Source organism: Lepisosteus platostomus, chromosome 3 (assembly GCF_059453375.1).
Source record: "Lepisosteus platostomus isolate fLepPlt1 chromosome 3, fLepPlt1.hap1, whole genome shotgun sequence".
NCBI classification, from domain to species: Eukaryota; Metazoa; Chordata; class Actinopteri; order Semionotiformes; family Lepisosteidae; genus Lepisosteus; species Lepisosteus platostomus.
Genome location: NC_142613.1, coordinates 10,434,640 through 10,451,911, shown reverse-complemented (window position 1 = coordinate 10,451,911; position 17,272 = coordinate 10,434,640). Strand labels below are relative to the sequence as shown.

Sequence of the window (17,272 nt, the reverse complement as noted above, 5' to 3'; positions counted from 1 at the left end):
CCCCGTTCTGGTGCTGAAGACTCCTGCTCCAGGCCAAACCTTCCACCTCTTACCCGAAGCACAGATTCCAAAACTACACTGAATGAAAAAAATACAGCCTATTCTATTCCAGACCTACATTGTGTCTTTTGAACTTCAAAAATGAATCTAGCTTCAGAAAGTGGGGGCACTTCTCTTAGGCCTGATACGACAGCTGGAGAAACTTCTGGCAATATTAAGAGGTTCCTCACAAAAAGTGACAGCGTTGCAGTTTGTGTCTGTTTTGTGTGAACAGATGCCATCATCACACTGCCCTTCTGTGGTGTCAAGACGTGAGGGCAGACTGAACCATACCTCTGTCTGGGCCTTGTTCATAATGTTTCCTTTATTCCAGATTTTTCTCACAAATTTCAAAAGAACACAGAAACAGTACTTCTTTAAAAATCCCTCAAGTTGTTTTAAAAAAAGAAAAGCAGAAGGAATGTTAACAAAATAAGATCTCCAAAAAAATCCCATTAGCCTGAACACTGACAATGTCTTACTGACAATAGAAAAAAAACTACACTGTTATACAGTGCTTCAAATGATTCTGGAATAAAATTATAAATAATAAGAATCACACTGATAATTTGCATTATTTCTTGCCCTCTGCAATAGTTCAACAAAAGACACATAACACAGTATAACAGAGCCTCACAGGAATGGACACTAGTCTGTAAGGAGGTGAATGAGGACAGACATGCACACGTCACTAAGTAACAGCTAAACAGGAGTGCCAATCGGCAGGAGACGAGAGGATTTTGAACACCTTGTGAGACATTTAGAACAAAAGAAAAACGGCAGTTTGGTGTGGTCAGGCCGAGATCCGTTTTCAGCGTTGGTACAAAACCAACCGACCCAGCCCAGATGTGAAGGAAGAATTTAAGATGCAACACAAAAAGCCACCCATTCATCAACCTGTCCTTCCTTGTCAAGGAACTGCGCAGCAGCATGTGGATGATCCTGAAAGGAAAAACAGCTCCTCTACTTCGACAGCCGCCCAGTCCTGAGCAGTCAAGGTCTCTCCACTTGTGTCACTCACTAGCTGAAGAGCTTCATATCAACAAGCTATTTAGCAGTCACTTTTCTCCAAAGTGGCTCTACACAGAATTGCAGTTGGACAGTCCCTGTTAATACTTTTCCATCTCTTGGTGGCAAAGCAAGCCAAAGTCTGAGCAGGAAATCAAACAGGAGTTACCTGAAAGTGCCTTTATCTCAACCACTGAATCACACACCTAGACTCAAATGTTCCGTTCAAGGAAGAGGAAGGGAAACTTACTGGCCCACAGGCACTCTTTGGCATGCATAAGGATCTCTCCTGTCCCGTTCATTTTTTAATCCAGTGGATTTAATTTTTAAAAATCGCATTGGAACACAGACTCAAAAGCATTTTGGGAAGGCCTCCATCTTAACATAGTCAGGACCTGAGCTCAGCTGTCGCAAGAAGTGGAAAGCAGTGACCACATACATAGGTAGGAATATCATTTCACATGAGCAACAGGGTAAGAGTTACAGCACAGAATGTCAAGAGATGACTGGAATGCACGATGACCAAAATATAAAGAATTGCCACATGAACTTGACATTTCATACAAAATGCTGGTTGAATAAGCAAGACAAAGGTTGATTGTATCAGCTCTGGCTGAGCCTCAGTTTGGATTTCAAGTAATATACAGTATATGGAGACTGCAAGATGGCGGCACCCATGTTACAGTGATATTTGCTACATACAAGCACTTTAAAGTCTTTACATTGCACTGAGTTTGCAATTACAGTACATTTTACCCGTGGAAAGGATTCCTGGAAAGGATCAGAAATATCGCCAGACTACGACCTATAGTATGCTGTCGCTAACTGTTGCTGAAAAGCTGGTCAATACATTTGTCTTCTCTCGAATTGACTACTGTAATTCTCTACTCGCTGGGGTTTCTAAATCCACATTGAACAAACTTCAGTATGTTCAGAATTTGGCAGCCAATATCCTGACCACGTCTAATGCAAGTGATTACATAACTCCTTTCCTGGAGTCCTTGCACTGGCTTCCTGTCAGGTTTCATGTCGACTTCAAAATCCTCATGCTCACTTATAAGGCTCTCTATAGCTTAGCACCTCAGTACCTGTCAGAGCTATTATCATCCTTATCCCCATCTCTCAACCTTCACTCTTCTAATTCTGGTTTCCTACCTGTCCCCCAAGCCTGTCTACACTCTATGGGTGACAGGGCCTCCTTCTGTTATGCCCCAAAGTTCTGGAACTCTATTACCTTAGGCTAGAGTTAACCTTCCCTAAACTCCTTCAAATTTAGATGTTTTTAGAAGAGCCTTAACTGGTTCTGTTACCCCTTTGCTACCTACCGTACCCCCATCTACTATTTCCTCACATTACAGCTGTTCTGTAAAAGGCTTTGAGAAGCCACCTTTATAGGCGCTTTATAAAATAAAGTTGTTTATTATTATTAGGGTCACAGCAACAGAAAGCCTACAGTGGAGGTACAAGTCATCAAGCAGGACCACACCCTGGATGTGACGCCGGTCACTCGTCAGCATCAATTTAGAGAAACCAATTAATAATTGCACATGTGTGAAGGCTGGAGGAAAATGATGCGATTGTGGCTTTCTCTTTTTCTCATAATCTACCACTGAGGCACATGCATAAAACGCTCTCTGACATGTCAGAAATGACATACTTGGGAGTGAAAAGTCTCAGCTTACGGCGTGTGCTAACCTAATCAGCCCCCACTGCTCTGAGGTCTTGTGGGAGTCAGGAACAGGCTACTCAGTCATTTTGTTGAAACCAGTACCTTGACTTCTTTCAAGACACATCTGGATGAGCTCCCTGGATATACTAGCTACTAACTATATAACAGGCCATAGAGGATGAATGGCCTCCTCTCTTTTGTAACTGTTCTTGCGTTCTTGGAGCAGCTTTCATTAATGTCACTGAAGACTCTTCTCCAAGTGAGCCCTGCAACACTGAGAGCCTCGAGGGTCTTCCTCCAGTCCAGATTCATAAGCTCAGCCTTGACCGCGTACCTTGAAGAGCTCTGGATTAAAGCTCCATCCTTCTAATGCAATTCAAAGACACAGGCACGACCACAATGTCTGATCTATTAATAGGAATGAAGGCAAATTCTTTTTTTCCTTTTCTTCCTTTCTAAAAAAAAAAGTCAAACTCATTAACACCCGTCTGAGTCACACACATTCCCTTTTTTGAATCACTTAATTCTAGGAAATGGCTTTGATTAAAATGACAGCCCTGTAATTATTTTGGTAAGGCATTTTTTTGGCATTTTTAAAACAAGTCAGTTGTCCACTAGCATAAACAATCAAGGCCTCCAGGTTTGAGATTACTCTTCCCAGCCTCAGTTTCAAGGCTTACCTGAAAATATTTGCACCTTAAGTGAATTAAGTAGTGATGTTTTATAAAATATCACTTTACTTTATAAAATATTTCATAGAATATTTTATAAAATCTCACAACTCTTAATCTTCCTAATCTTAATTTTGCTAAAGTCTCAAGATTGCATCAGTTATTTTAGGCTTCCCTGTAAACATCTTCACCTGAGTGATAAGGGAAGAAAATAAATTAATTAAAACAAACTACTAAGCAGGGGAAGGTACTATACTAATACAGTATTCATATTAAAATAGCAATAAAGCTTATAAAACTATTAGAACATACAAACACAAAAACATCAGTGCAAGAAAGTCTTCTTCCCTTTTGGTAGCTTTTTGAAAAAGCAGGGAGATCAGACTCTCATCGTGCAGACATTTGATCCATTTCAGTTCTATGCAGGCTGCTGAACAAATTGCCCACAATTAATATCACTTCATATTTTGTCTGTGCAAATTTATTCAAAATAACCGACGTGAAATATCCAACTACATACAGTACAAAAGCCTGCAGTTTGTAAAAGCTGAAATGGATCAAAGGAAATCTTATTAATTTTCCTGAAAATGCTACAATAATAATAAAAAAAACAAAACAAGTCCAATTCTCTAGTTCTGTTTTTCAAAGCCTATGTCCACTTCGTCAAGCGCTGGGGTGTCCTGGGACTCTGAGAGTGGTCTCTGGGTCTCGGTACACGATGATGGGACACTCTCGATGACAGGAAATGGATCAGGTTCGGGGTCCCAGGTCTCAGACTCCGGTACCGGTAAGTATCCGCCATCCCGGGGCAGACAGAGGCACCAGCCTGCCCCAGAAAGGTCCAGCTCGCTGTACTGGATGCCAGACAGCCGCAGAGCCCGGAAATCCACCACATCAAAGGACTGGCTCATCTCCACTAGCATGTTCCAGAACAGGCAGCTCAAGATGATCCCAAAAATCTGTGGGCACAGAGGAAAGACATCATTTGGGTAACGATACAGCTACCTGGAAAAGTAGGGGAGCCAGACTCGGGTGTTTCTGATGCTATGCACTCCACTCTGGGGTCTCAGTCACGCGACGGGTCTTTCTTTTTTGAGTAACTGGACAGAGGAGTGTTTTTACAGAGAGCCACCTCTTCAGTCAAGAGCACCAGCTCTGTGTCCAATTATACAATACACTGGAAATAATGCAAAACATTCACAAGATGTAACAAAGAAAATGAATTCACTGGACTGAGGGAAACCTAATTTGCAAAAAAATAAATAAAAAAAGACTCAAGGACAAGATTCTTGTAGCTGTAAAAATGAAAAAATTATATGCTTCTACTTTCAAGTTCAACGTTATTATTTTTCCAGGTGAAGAGAAACCTGACGCATAGAGATTGCCAGAGGGGAAAGAATTAATCGCAGACTCTCAGCCAGGAGGGTCATCACTGGTTACACATTTCTCCCTTGATTGCCAAGAACCTCAGCCACATACTGAATCTAAGGTCTGGGGCACAGACTATTTACATACCATGAAAGATCTTACTGTTGAGGATCAATCCATTCCAGTATACATTCAAATGGGACGTTTGAGACAATGCTGGTACCTGGTGAATGTCCATTAGAGGGCACAAAAACAACACATAGCACTCCTGCCCACGTAGCACCGTACGGTGCGTACTCCTGCTATTGATATATACAATCCATCTACAAGTATGTACAGTATATGTGATTGTACAGCCATTTGATTACGTGCTATATTTCTTTGCTCCAAGATGCACTTCCAAAATGTGGTCTTTATAAGCATCCGGCAATACGAGAGAACAAGCAAACAGACCAGCACACACCAGGCAACAGATGAACCACACCTGTGGCGTCGCTAATAAAGAATAAGTCAGTCTCTTTGTCAGCTGTTACCAACCAGCACTGCAGCCAAGTGTCCCCTGCTGTAATGGAAGACATGGCTGCACCTCTAATAAGGGGGAAATTCCAGATACAGGTTTGTGGCACGTGCACATATACATTTACAGCATTTCTGCTATGGCTGGCAGGGGTTTTATACCACAAAAGGTGGCGTGAGAGGTTACATACCGCACTGCACTGCCTCCTTCGCGCTTCACCTAGCTGTAAGTATTCATAGCACAGGGGGAGGTATTTATGCTAAACGTGCGAACGGAGACCGTGAGAGTCCTGGGTGGACTGCAGCATGCACACCATGGCTACAGCCATACATTTCAACAGAGGTAAAAATAACATTCTAATTTCATTCTAAACCTCTTCCTAGCTTCTGAAAGTATGAAAATTCCGGTGGCTCATGCTGTCCAACAGGGGTTAGGGTATGACCCACAATCCCTTTCACCTACTGCACCCCGATTAGATCTTTTCCACAGAGCTTCACTCACTGAAGTACATTTACAATCCTCTCTTCGCTACGCATTCCTACTTCTTTGTTGAATACTGTACAAGAAAAACATAAATCAATACATTCTATATCAATAATACGTTTCACAGCACAGCTGAAGTCACCCCTAAAGCGTGCAATATCGATACACTCGTCTGAGTGAGGATGCAAGGTATCTCGACACTATGACCGCTGACACCACTCAGTTAGCCGCCACTGAATCCCATACTAATTGGGAGCTGAGTGACAAGAAGCAGGATGTTGGAACACCCTGGTGCCTAGAGAAACAACAAATCCCAAGGAAGGTGACCCCATCTTTATAAGACCCAACAGCGTGCTGACACATTTGGGCCTAATTAGCCCGCTTTTCAATTATTTAAAATGGAGAAGCGAAGGAAAAGGACTCCTGCTTCCACCTTGAAGGTTTTGTTTTACATCTCAAAGCGCCACCGAGAGAAAGAAAATGCACTCGCCTGCTAAGCTCCAGCTTTCCAGCACACTGCACAAAGGAGAGAGAATGTGCTGGAAAGCGATAAAGACGCACAAGTCCAGGTAAACACAGCTCAAGTCCCCCAGTCGGAGGCTGGCTTTTTTTAATATAAGAATTTTAAAAAATCAAAGGATTTTTAAAATTAAATAGAAGCGTGGCATAGAAACGAGATTTCCATGTTGTGTTTTCACCCTTTAATAATATAGCTGGCTGGAGCTGGATGAATGCAAGTCTGTTTTCTGCCACCATTGTTTTCTATTTTATTACTGGCTTTGAAAACACTGTGACTCCCTCCCCACCACACACATACGCCACCCATTGCATACAGCACAGGGCTGGAGCATCTCATCTTCGCCAGTGAGATATCACTTGAGGACACTGACAGTGGGCAGCTCACAGGGCCTAAACGAACCAAGACAGGAATACAGCAGTGAACAGCGCTTGAGACCCTCTTGATTCATCTACTCTGTAACTGGTACAGCACGCTTAAAACCTCTGTGTTGGATCTGGGACAGAAAGTGGCACAAAATGTTCTAGGTCTAATGCAGAATTTATAATATTGCAATATTAGAATAATACAGTAATCTTAAATATTGGCATGGGTTTTACTCAATTCCATGGACTATAAGCTATAGGTTGTGCTCAGTATTGTGATTAAAGCTTTACCTTCATATGGGTGTAAGTGGATACTACATATGCATGTATTTACTGTAGTCATGTAAATATGCTGGCTTTTCTTTCTTTACTTTTGCCGTTACAGTTCTACCTATGTTTTGAGGTAGGAATTGTTGTCGACATTGTGCCATTTAAACCATCATTCTTTTTCAACCCCCTGGTGATGAATGTGGGCTCATTTCCTACTATTTCAAAAGACCAGTGCAGCTATTAATAGATTTGTAATGGATTCCTAGGGGGGGGAGAGAGATAAATGGAAGTTGGAAACCCAGAAAGTAGGAATGCTGTAGGTGGAAAAATGAATGGCATTTGCGCCAGCATGCTCTCTGACAGTCTAAGAAGAGACACTGCTTGGCAGAGAAGGCAGGTTTATCAAAGAGCACAAGTGCTGTCAGGAGGCACTCTTCAACAATGACATGATTTCACCTTACAGAAGCAGCAGGAGAACAGCATGCTGAAGAGGCGTGCTCAAGGACTGTCACTTTGCCAAGAGCAGGAGCTGTTACATGAACTTCTCATTCAGCTAACAGAACAATCCTGCCTTGTTTTGGAATCAAAGAGAAACAAACGGTTACAACCTAGCAATTACGGCTGAGTCAGAGTCAGAGAGAGTACACCATTCAAATTAACAATGGAATGAGGTCTCTGGCACTTCAGATGCTTAAACCAGACCACCCACTACATAATGAAGAGCTACAGTATCTAAATGAGACCCAGACCTCAAACAGGAGTGCCCATATATGTTTGTTAAAAGGAGAAGCAAGACCCCAGCTCTGAAACAGCATGCTTATTAAATGACACTCACTCCAAGTCCAACATCTATGCCTTTTAAATTATAATATATACATAGGATCTATCTACTACCCTAAAGTTCAACTGCCTTTTTTATACAGACAGGGAAGTCTGTGTGATTCCTGGAGTGGTTTGAAATAAAGATAGCTCAAGCACAAAAAAAATGACTTTTTAATGGGGTTTAACTTATGGAGACACACCCTGATTATTTTTGATAATGCTCTTAGCTTATACTGACAGGTCACGTCAATCCAAACTCATCTAGGAACTAGAGTTTGAAGCAGTGCGTCTCCTGTAGAATGGAACTAGAGTTTAGCATTTCTCAAAGATGGAAGCACTGGGCAAAGATTGATCTGTAATACCTCAGTCCTGCATCTGGTGGCTCATCTTGATGGCCAAGTAACTTTTGCCACAGGATACTATCATTTGGGTGTGAGTCTGTCCAGTACCTGGATGGGAGACCTCCTGGGAAATCTAAGGTTGCTATTGGAAGAAATGTTAGTGGGGTCAGTAGGGGGCACTCACCATGTGGTCTGTGTGGGTCCTAATGCCCCAGTGATAATGATGGAGACACTAAACTGTAAAAACAGTGCCATCCATCAGATGAGACTTCTGAGGTTCTAACTCTCTGTGGTCATTAAAAATCCCAGGGCGTTTCTCGAAAAGACTAGGGGTGTTAATCCCGGTGTCCTGGCCAAATTTCCCCCTAGCCTTTACCAATCATGGGCTCCTAATAATCCCCCTCTATGAACTGGCTTCATCACTCTGTTCTCCTCCCCACTGATAGCTGATGTGTGATGTACTGGCGTGCTTTGGCTGCCATTCCATCATCCAGGTGGATGCTGCACATTGGTGGTGGTGGAGGGGAGTCCCCATTACCTGTAAAGAGCTTTGAGTGGAGTGTCCAGAAAAGCACTATATACTGTACATTTAATAAAACCACAGCTAAAATTGTTTCTAAGAGGGAAAAGTGCCATGTCGTTATGGCTTGAAAACACAGATAAGATGATCAGAATTCTGTCATAGGAAGAAGAGGTCATGACTGGTACTCTAGTCTGTTTCAGGCTTGCTTGAACCTTCCTAACTAAATGAAAAGATTTTGTGTTTGAACATCTGTTTGTAAGAATTCCTATACCAGAGTTTGCTCTTCCGGAAAAAAAACACAAAAAATACTCTGGTGCTAATTCCAGATCAAATGCGTGGAACACAGACCCGCAAGGGCTAAAACACCAAAAACATCTGTTAGAACAACACCACAACAGACGCTGGGATGTTCATAGCTATACTGAACTCTTCCTCATGTGATTAAACACGAGAATTACATGCCCTAATGGTCTGCCAACAGACTCGAGCTCCAGTTCTTGCACTGTGCTGTCCATTTTCTGCTTGAGTGTGAGGGTACACCAAAGCAGATGTTAAAATATTTTGCCTGAGGAACGGGCAACTGACGTTTACGTGCAGTAAATATATATTTAAAGTGCTTTACACAAATGAATTCATAAAGTATTGCAATAAAGCAGCCTGCAGTCAATATGCTTGATTTTAAAGCAGGACAAGCATGCAAAGCAAGTCATTTTAAACTCCAAATCCCATTACACTTAATTTTAAAAAGTGCAGCTGGTCTGATCTAGTTGAAATTCTCAGAGCTGTCGAACCAACCCAATTAAAGACGAATTCCATTGCCACCCTCTATTCAAGTCAGCGCTATTCGTTTGCATGTCAGCAAACCTGGAAGAGCCCCCTCAAGTGGGCATGCAGATGGCAGCTCCCTGAGCCGGGCTTGGCAGGTGCAAGACTTCGGCTTGTTCATCAGCTGGTACTCAGAAGCGAATGAGTGATCTGTGATCATACTGGCAGCTGTGCCCTGGCACTAGGACTGATGCAAGCATAGCACAAGGGCTACTGTGCATGCATGCCCATGCGGTGCAGTTCTGGCCAAGCCGGCAGAAGGGCTTCTCCCGTCTTTCTCGGCCTTTCTGGCATTGAAATGATGCAGCAATCTAATAAGTAACCATGTGAAGTGTTTAAATCTACTGTGAGAATTTGCAGAGTAATAATAATAATAATAATAAACAACATCACTTTATTAACCCTTTACAATTTCTTGCATTAGGAATTATCTTTTCGCATACTCCAGCTTGCTCTCCATGAGATACACAGATAGGGAGAGAGCCTGGGGTCAGAGCGCAGGGTCAGCCATTGTACAGCACCCCTGGAGCAGCTGGGGTTAAGGGCTTTAACGGAGCCCAACGGAGCAGGATTCCTCTGCTGGCTGCGGGATTTGAACCAGCAACCACAAGACCAGACAAATGTCCTCGATCAGAAGGTGTTTCCACAGGTGAACAGTGCCATTATGTGATTTGTTTGAACAAAAATTATATTTGAACAAAAATCAGTATTGTTCATTCCCCTTTTCAGGATTGGTTAGGACTGCTAAGTGCTAACTTTTTAACAATCTGTTCAGTCAAGTACATTCCTAGCTGAGAAGAGTTTTAGCAAACAGCAAGACAGTGCTGTGGCCCATCAGGACCACCCAGGCCTCCTCACCCCTCCCAATTCTTTTAATCTGATTGTAAAAAATTCAGCGAACCACAAAAGATTGAACTGGTCCAGTTAAGACAAGAACATCCAGGTGCAGTACTTTAAAGTTGCAGGTGTTGGTAGTTTCATTCTAATATGACATTTTATTCCTGATGATCTCTAAAGAGCTTTACAGGACCCTCTGTCCAGCTGTCTGTGAAGACCAGGTGGGGCTCAGTCTGTGATCGTCAAAACTGAGCAGAGCAGATCTGCTATAAGACACAGAGACTGAGAAGGGGGGAAAAAGGAGGAAGAGCTTTTGCAGTTTTGTGCTCTGCCTTGAATCAAAATGATACACTGACGATCATCAGACTGTAACATTCTGGCTCGTCAGACAGCAGCACAGAAATGAGAGCTGAGAGGGAGAAAGGGAAACAAGGAGAGAAGATTGGGCAGGAGGGAATCACAGGGTGGGGGGAGAGAAAAAGAAAAGTGAGTGTGAGGAACAAAATCCTCTGAAACAGAGAAAAAGAAAGGGGAGAGGGAGAGAAAGACGGGAAAATAATTTTATGTTGTTGAAATTCCAACTCCGCAGTCAGTAAAGCCTGAACCCCCAGTGTCTAGGAATGCATCTCTTGCTCCAATGAACTTTCAGAGAAAAACAAACTAATGCGCGAAACCATACAGTGAGGAAACATTAGCAAAACAGCACTCAATTAGGAGAAACTGGGTTTTGTCTTGCCCAGATAGCTCTAGAAAAATAACAATGCTGCTCAATCTGCAGTCCTTCCAGTCCCTTAATTAGCTAGATACAGTATATACAGCATTTAAGGACCTGGTTGTAGTAAAACACTGCCATGGAGAAGCTCTGAAGGGCTGTAAACTGGGTAAGCCTGCTCTAAAACATCAGTGTAAGACTCAGATGGACAGAAGGACATGCTTTTTACTTTGAATCCTCAGAATTACATTGTGCAATAGTGAACAGACTTTAATGCCACAGTGAATCTTTACCCTACTTATACTGCACACCTAGAACTGACAAGATCCTGGGTGAATAATACCTCTGTTAATGCTCCATGTTTAAATGTCTGTTTTCCAAACTTTGCCTACTACAGACTGGGCATGAGAGAACAGAGCACAGCAGTATTTCCCAGGGCCATGTCAGGACAGGACCGCCTAAATCAGAGGAGGGATCCCTTTCTGGCAGCATGGAAATAGCTCCCTCATGCCAGCTGACAGTAGGCTGGATTGGCAAGTATGCCAGTGGTACCTTTCCTCCAGCTGGCACTTGAACAATTTGTATATTAGCTGGCACAGTTACAAGAGGAAGGCAATGTGATAGAACATGATGTTTGGAAGAGACTCTTGAAGTTTTGAGTGCACAAAAAAGTGCTTTCTGGTCTACTATGACGAACATGAATAATAATTACAGATTCGGAATTCTGCAGGTAGGACCCTGACGAGGTCACACAACAAGTGATCATGTCACTCCTGTCTTGGAGTCCTTGCACCTGCTTCCTGCCAGGATATGTTTTCAATTAAAAAGGCTTTCTGCTTACCTTCAACACTCTAAATGACTTGGCTCCCCAATATGTACCTGATACTGTATAGGTAACTGCAAAAATACAGGAAACTCTTGAGTAAACAAGGGATACAAAGTATACAGAAAGCAGGTGATTATTACAGTTGTGATTCCTGAGTTAATTAAGTAATGAACATCCCACCATACTTTGGGTCATGTATAAAAATGCTGAGCAGGGCCAATTGCTCATTATTTTGGGTACCATGAATCAAAGAAGAGATCTCAGTGACTTTGAGAGAGGGGTGATTGTTGGGACATATTTGACAGGAGCTTCAGTGATGAAGACTACTCCACTTCCTAATGTTTCATGAGCAACAGTGGCTAAGGTGACGTTGGCATGGAAGACATCATCATCTAGGGGCAACTGTGGAGGAAAGCGCCAACTCCTTCAGCGAAATGTGCATGCATTGATTTGAGATACAAAGTAAAACAGACAAGCAACTCTGAATCAAATGATAGCAAATGCTAATCTAAGGTAGTTTCATCAATCACAATCTATCGAGAACTTCATAGAGAGAGATACTGTGGTCAGACTGTAGTGCATAAACCCCTTATTACATATGCACTTTTGCAAGTAAAGTGGTACAAAGACCTGGCAGCTGACTACTGAGCAATGGAAAAAAGTCATATTGCACTTCACCTTGCTATTAACAAGTACATATGTGGCACACTCCCAAGAGAAACCTACCGGCTCAAGTGCTTGTTTTCCCACAGTGGAGAGTTCAGGCTGCCCTGTTATGGTTTTGGGTGTATTTTCCTGGCATGGTTAAGGTCTGCTCAACCCCTCAGAAGGAAAAGTCAATTCCAATAAATATAAAGCCATTCTGAGGAAGCTTGTTCATCCTAAGGTGAGGCATTTCTATCCTGATGACAGTGGAATCTTCCAGGATGGCAATGACCCCATCCACAGGGCACCAGTGGTCACTGAATGGTTTGATGAGCATGAAAAGTATGTAAACCATATTCCATGACCGTCCCAGTCATCAGATCTCAACCCAAATCAACACTTATGATGAGTGTGGAGTGGCACCTGAGACAGCATTTTCTACCACCAACAAAACTTCAAATGATGGAATTTCTCGTGGAAGAAAGGTGCTACATCCCTACAATAGAGTTCCAGACACTTAGAGAACCCCTGCCAAGGTGCACTGAAGGTGTTCTGTTGGCTTGTGCTGGCCCAACACCCTATTAAGACAAACTATGTTGGCGTTCCCTACTGCATATGAGTCTGCTGCCCTCTATGAGACGTTAGCTCATTATGTCTTCACTTGTTCACCTACAGTCTATGGGTGACAGAGTTTTGAGCTGCTATGGTCCAAATCACACACTCAGCCACATTGGAAACTTTTAAATCTAGCCTAAAAACAGAATTTCTCTAAAGGGCTTTCAAACGAATGTTTTATCTTCTGTATCGCTTTTGTTTTCATGCCTTTGTAATCTTCCTTAATGTGACTTTATACATAATGTTTTTTTTATGTATTTTGAAGCACTTGAGATGACTACCTTTCAAGACAGTCCCCCCCAAAAATAAAGCTGTATCATCATCATCATCACTTGGAATTAATAGCCGAGAGACATGCCAGATGCCCCTGGGACCCTCCCTGCCAGTTCACAAACACCCCTAATCAAGAGATTTGTGCTCGCAGCCCCTGAGAGAATAGATCTTTTTGCAAAGCCCTTACCATACTGTAATTGAATGACAGATGGGGACTATTTGTGCTCTGTTTATCCCACATCAAAGTGATAAAACTTGCTGTAAATAAGATGTCTAAAATTGCATGGTGAGTTCCTTCAGGAAGGACAAAGCTGCAATTTGGGCCTGTGGAACTCGAGCAGAGATAAGCTGTGAGGAATGCCATCCATCACTGGATGCGGGAAGGGCTCCAGCTCTTCTCACTGGTACCAGCAGCCCGATCCCACACTGCTATCGTCGCCCTTGTCTCTGTATTCCTTTTCCTTTCTGTTTTGTTCTTCCAATTGTCTATCGATTTTCATTTAGATAAAAATGCGCAGGAGAGGCATTACATGCTGTAGCAACACTTATCTTAAAGACTACAAATTGTTTAAAAAAAAGGAAACAAACCGAGAGAGACAAAGTGTCGTGTGACTGAACAGAGGCAAATGCAAAGAGGCAGGAAAAGTCACAACAAAGATAAGAGATTACTGGGATGCTGTTTCACTCCACCAACACTGTCTTGCTTTCTCTTCTTACCTAAAACCTCTGGTATTTATTTCAGTGAGATGCAACAATCAAATTCAGTAGCTGTAAATTGTTGTACAATTGTGTCACGGATTAGACATCCACTGCACACATGAAGAGTGCAGCCATCCCTGGCCCTCCTGGGGTTCTGTCCTGCTCGCCTGTGAGCTCTGCTCCCCTCCATAGACAGTGGATAACTCCACCATGCCAGAAGAGAAGGGACAGCTTTACCCTTTTCAAGATATTAGAGGGGGGTGACATCACTTCTGAAACTGGTTCGGAGGATGAGCCCTGTTACACACACAGCCGATATCCGTTACCTCCACACGAGGTATCCAGAGCAAGTTGGGAGGTCACCGTGTGGATGACTCTTCCTAAATACCCTGAACCATCTGGCCAGCAGTCATTGCCGCTCTGGCACCCTTCCCTCTCCTTTTCTTCATACAGTATGAAGCTTACCAGTGCACGTCCACAGGGCTGGGGTGAGGCGGTAAACACCACTAAGGCACTAGTAAGCCCTTTGTAAGTGCCACTTAACCCCAAGAATGGAGTTCTGAGGTTCTCTGAGGGCTGGGGAGGGTGGCAGGGCTGTTACCTGGGCTTGAGATAATAGGTCGTATCCTTAGACAATGTTTCTGTTATGTGGAAGGAACAGACGGCACTTTTCTACATTCAACGTTATCTGCCAGGTGCTTGTCTAGTGATGAATTTGATCATTTTAACTTCCTCTGTCACTTCTGCAGCTTTTGATTATCCTCCTATTTTGGTACATGAATAGTTTACTAAATTAGATCAATGATATAAACTAGAGTGGTGATCCTAGCACAGATCCCTGTGGTACTCCATGAACTACGTTGCTCCAATTTGAGCATCCAGCTCCTGTCTCCTATCTCTTTTGAGCTTGAACTTTATTGCCATATGTACCCGGTACATGTACTGGTACAATGGAATTCTTACTTAGAGAAAGTCTCTCGATTGTTAAGACAAGTGTAAAAACACAAACTGCAGACAGTGCATCAAGACAATATACAAACAAACTAGATAATGTACAAGTAAACAAGTAAAGAGTTTGAATGTAAACAATGACTGGAGATGTGCAATAAATTAGAAATCATAATGAGGTAGATGGTGTAGGTGTGGTCCGAGGGGCATGGCTAAATGTGTTCACCAATTGCACTGCTTGTGGATAGAAGCTATTGAGGAATCTGGTGGTAAGTGTATGCTTTTGTATCTCTTGCGTGAGGGCAGTGGGGTGAAGAGCTCATGCCCGGGGTGGTGACTGTCCTCATAGAGCTGTTTAATCTCGGTGAGACCACAGCCAATGATTTTCTACTCATTAACAAGTTCTTAGCCCTAAAATATGCATTACCATGAATGCTCATCAATGTAAATATAAGGCTTTTTATAAAATCTTGACTATAAGTCTTCTGAAACTCATTGTGATCATTTTCTAACTGCTTGCTCTTGGCAAAGGGTCATGATGGAAATAGGCTGAGACTAGACCAGACTCCCTTTCCCCAGCAACAATCTCCAGTCTCTTCCTGTGGGACTCCCTAGTGCCTCCAAGCCAGCTGAGAGATATACAGTGCCTTGCGAAAGTATTCGGCCCCCTTGAACTTTTCAACCTTTTGCCACATTTCAGGCTTCAAACAAAGATATACATTTTTTATTTTATGTGAAGAATCACCAACAAGTGGGACACAATTGTGAAGTGGAACGAAATCTATTGGATTTTTGAAACTTTTTTAACTAATAAAAAAATGAAAAGTGGGGCGTGCAAAATTATTCGGCCCCCTTGCGTTAATACTTTGTAGAGCCACCTTTTGCTGCGATTACAGCTGCAAGTCGCTTGGGGTATGTCTCTATCAGTTTTGCACATCGAGAGACTGAAATTCTTGCCCATTCTTCCTTGCAAAACAGCTCGAGCTCAGTGAGGTTGGATGGAGAGCGTTTGTGAACAGCAGTTTTCAGCTCTTTCCACAGATTCTCGATTGGATTCAGGTCTGGACTTTGACTTGGCCATTCAAACACCTGGATACGTTTATTTGTGAACCATTCCTTTGTAGATTTTGCTGTATGTTTGGGATCATTGTCTTGTTGGAAGATAAATCTCCGTCCCAGTTTCAGGTCTTTTGCAGACTCCAACAGGTTTTCATCCAGAATGGTCCTGTATTTGGCTGCATCCATCTTCCCCTCAATTTTAACCATCTTCCCTGTCCCTGCTGAAGAAAAGCAGGCCCAAACCATGATGCTGCCACCACCATGTTTGACAGTGGGGATGGTGTGTTGAGGGTGATGAGCTGTGTTGCTTTTACGCCAAACATATCGTTTTGCATTGTGGCCAAAAAGTTCGATTTTGGTTTCATCTGACCAGAGCACCTTCTTCCACATGTTTGGGGTGTCTCCCAGGTGGCTTGTGGCAAACTTTAGACGAGAATTTTATGGATATCTTTGAGAAATGGCTTTCTTCTTGCCACTCTTCCATAAAGGCCAGATTTGTGCAGTGTAAGACTGATTGTTGTCCTATGGACAGACTCTCCCACCTCAGCTGTAGTTCTCTGCAGTTCATCCAGAGTGATCATGGGCCTCTTGGCTGCATCTCTGATCAGTCTTCTCCTTGTCTGAGCTGAAAGTTTAGAGGGACGGCCAGGTCTTGGTAGATTTGCAGTGGTCTGATACTCCTTCCATTTCAAGATGATCGCTTGCACAGTGCTCCTTGGGATGTTTGAAGCTTGGGAAATCTTTTTGTATCCAAATCCGGCTTTAAACTTCTCCACAACAGTATTACGGACCTGCCTGGTGTGTTCCTTGGTCTTCATGATGCTCGCTGCGCTTTCAACAGAACCTTGAGACTATCACAGAGCAGGTGCATTTATACAGAGACTTGATTACACACAGGTGGATTCTATTTATCACCATCAGTCATTTAGGACAACATTGGATCATTCAGAGATCCTCGCTGAACTTCTGGAGTGAGTTTGCTGCACTGAAAGTAAAGGGGCCGAATAATTTTGCACGCCCCACTTTTCATTTTTTTATTAGTTAAAAAAGTTTCAAAAATCCAATAGATTTCGTTCCACTTCACAATTGTGTCCCACTTGTTGGTGATTCTTCACATAAAATAAAAAATGTATATCTTTATGTTTGAAGCCTGAAATGTGGCAAAAGGTTGAAAAGTTCAAGGGGGCCGAATACTTTCGCAAGGCACTGTAACCCCTCTAGCCTGTCCTTGGTCTGCCCC

The 17,272-nt window shown here is 42.8% G+C and overlaps 1 protein-coding gene across 1 annotated transcript in view; it reads right to left on the bottom strand.

Annotated features, from left to right (window-relative positions):
* Positions 1-344: 344 nt before the first annotated feature.
* The window catches only part of LOC148674344 (tetraspanin-15), a 75,035-nt gene continuing 58,107 nt past the window's right edge, over positions 345-17,272 (bottom strand). Inside the window, exon 8 of the mRNA XM_088624445.1 lies at positions 345-4,346. Within this exon, the coding sequence (XP_088480571.1) occupies positions 4,017-4,346 (330 nt within the window). The 3' untranslated portion in view covers positions 345-4,016. The remainder of the gene's footprint in view (positions 4,347-17,272) is intronic.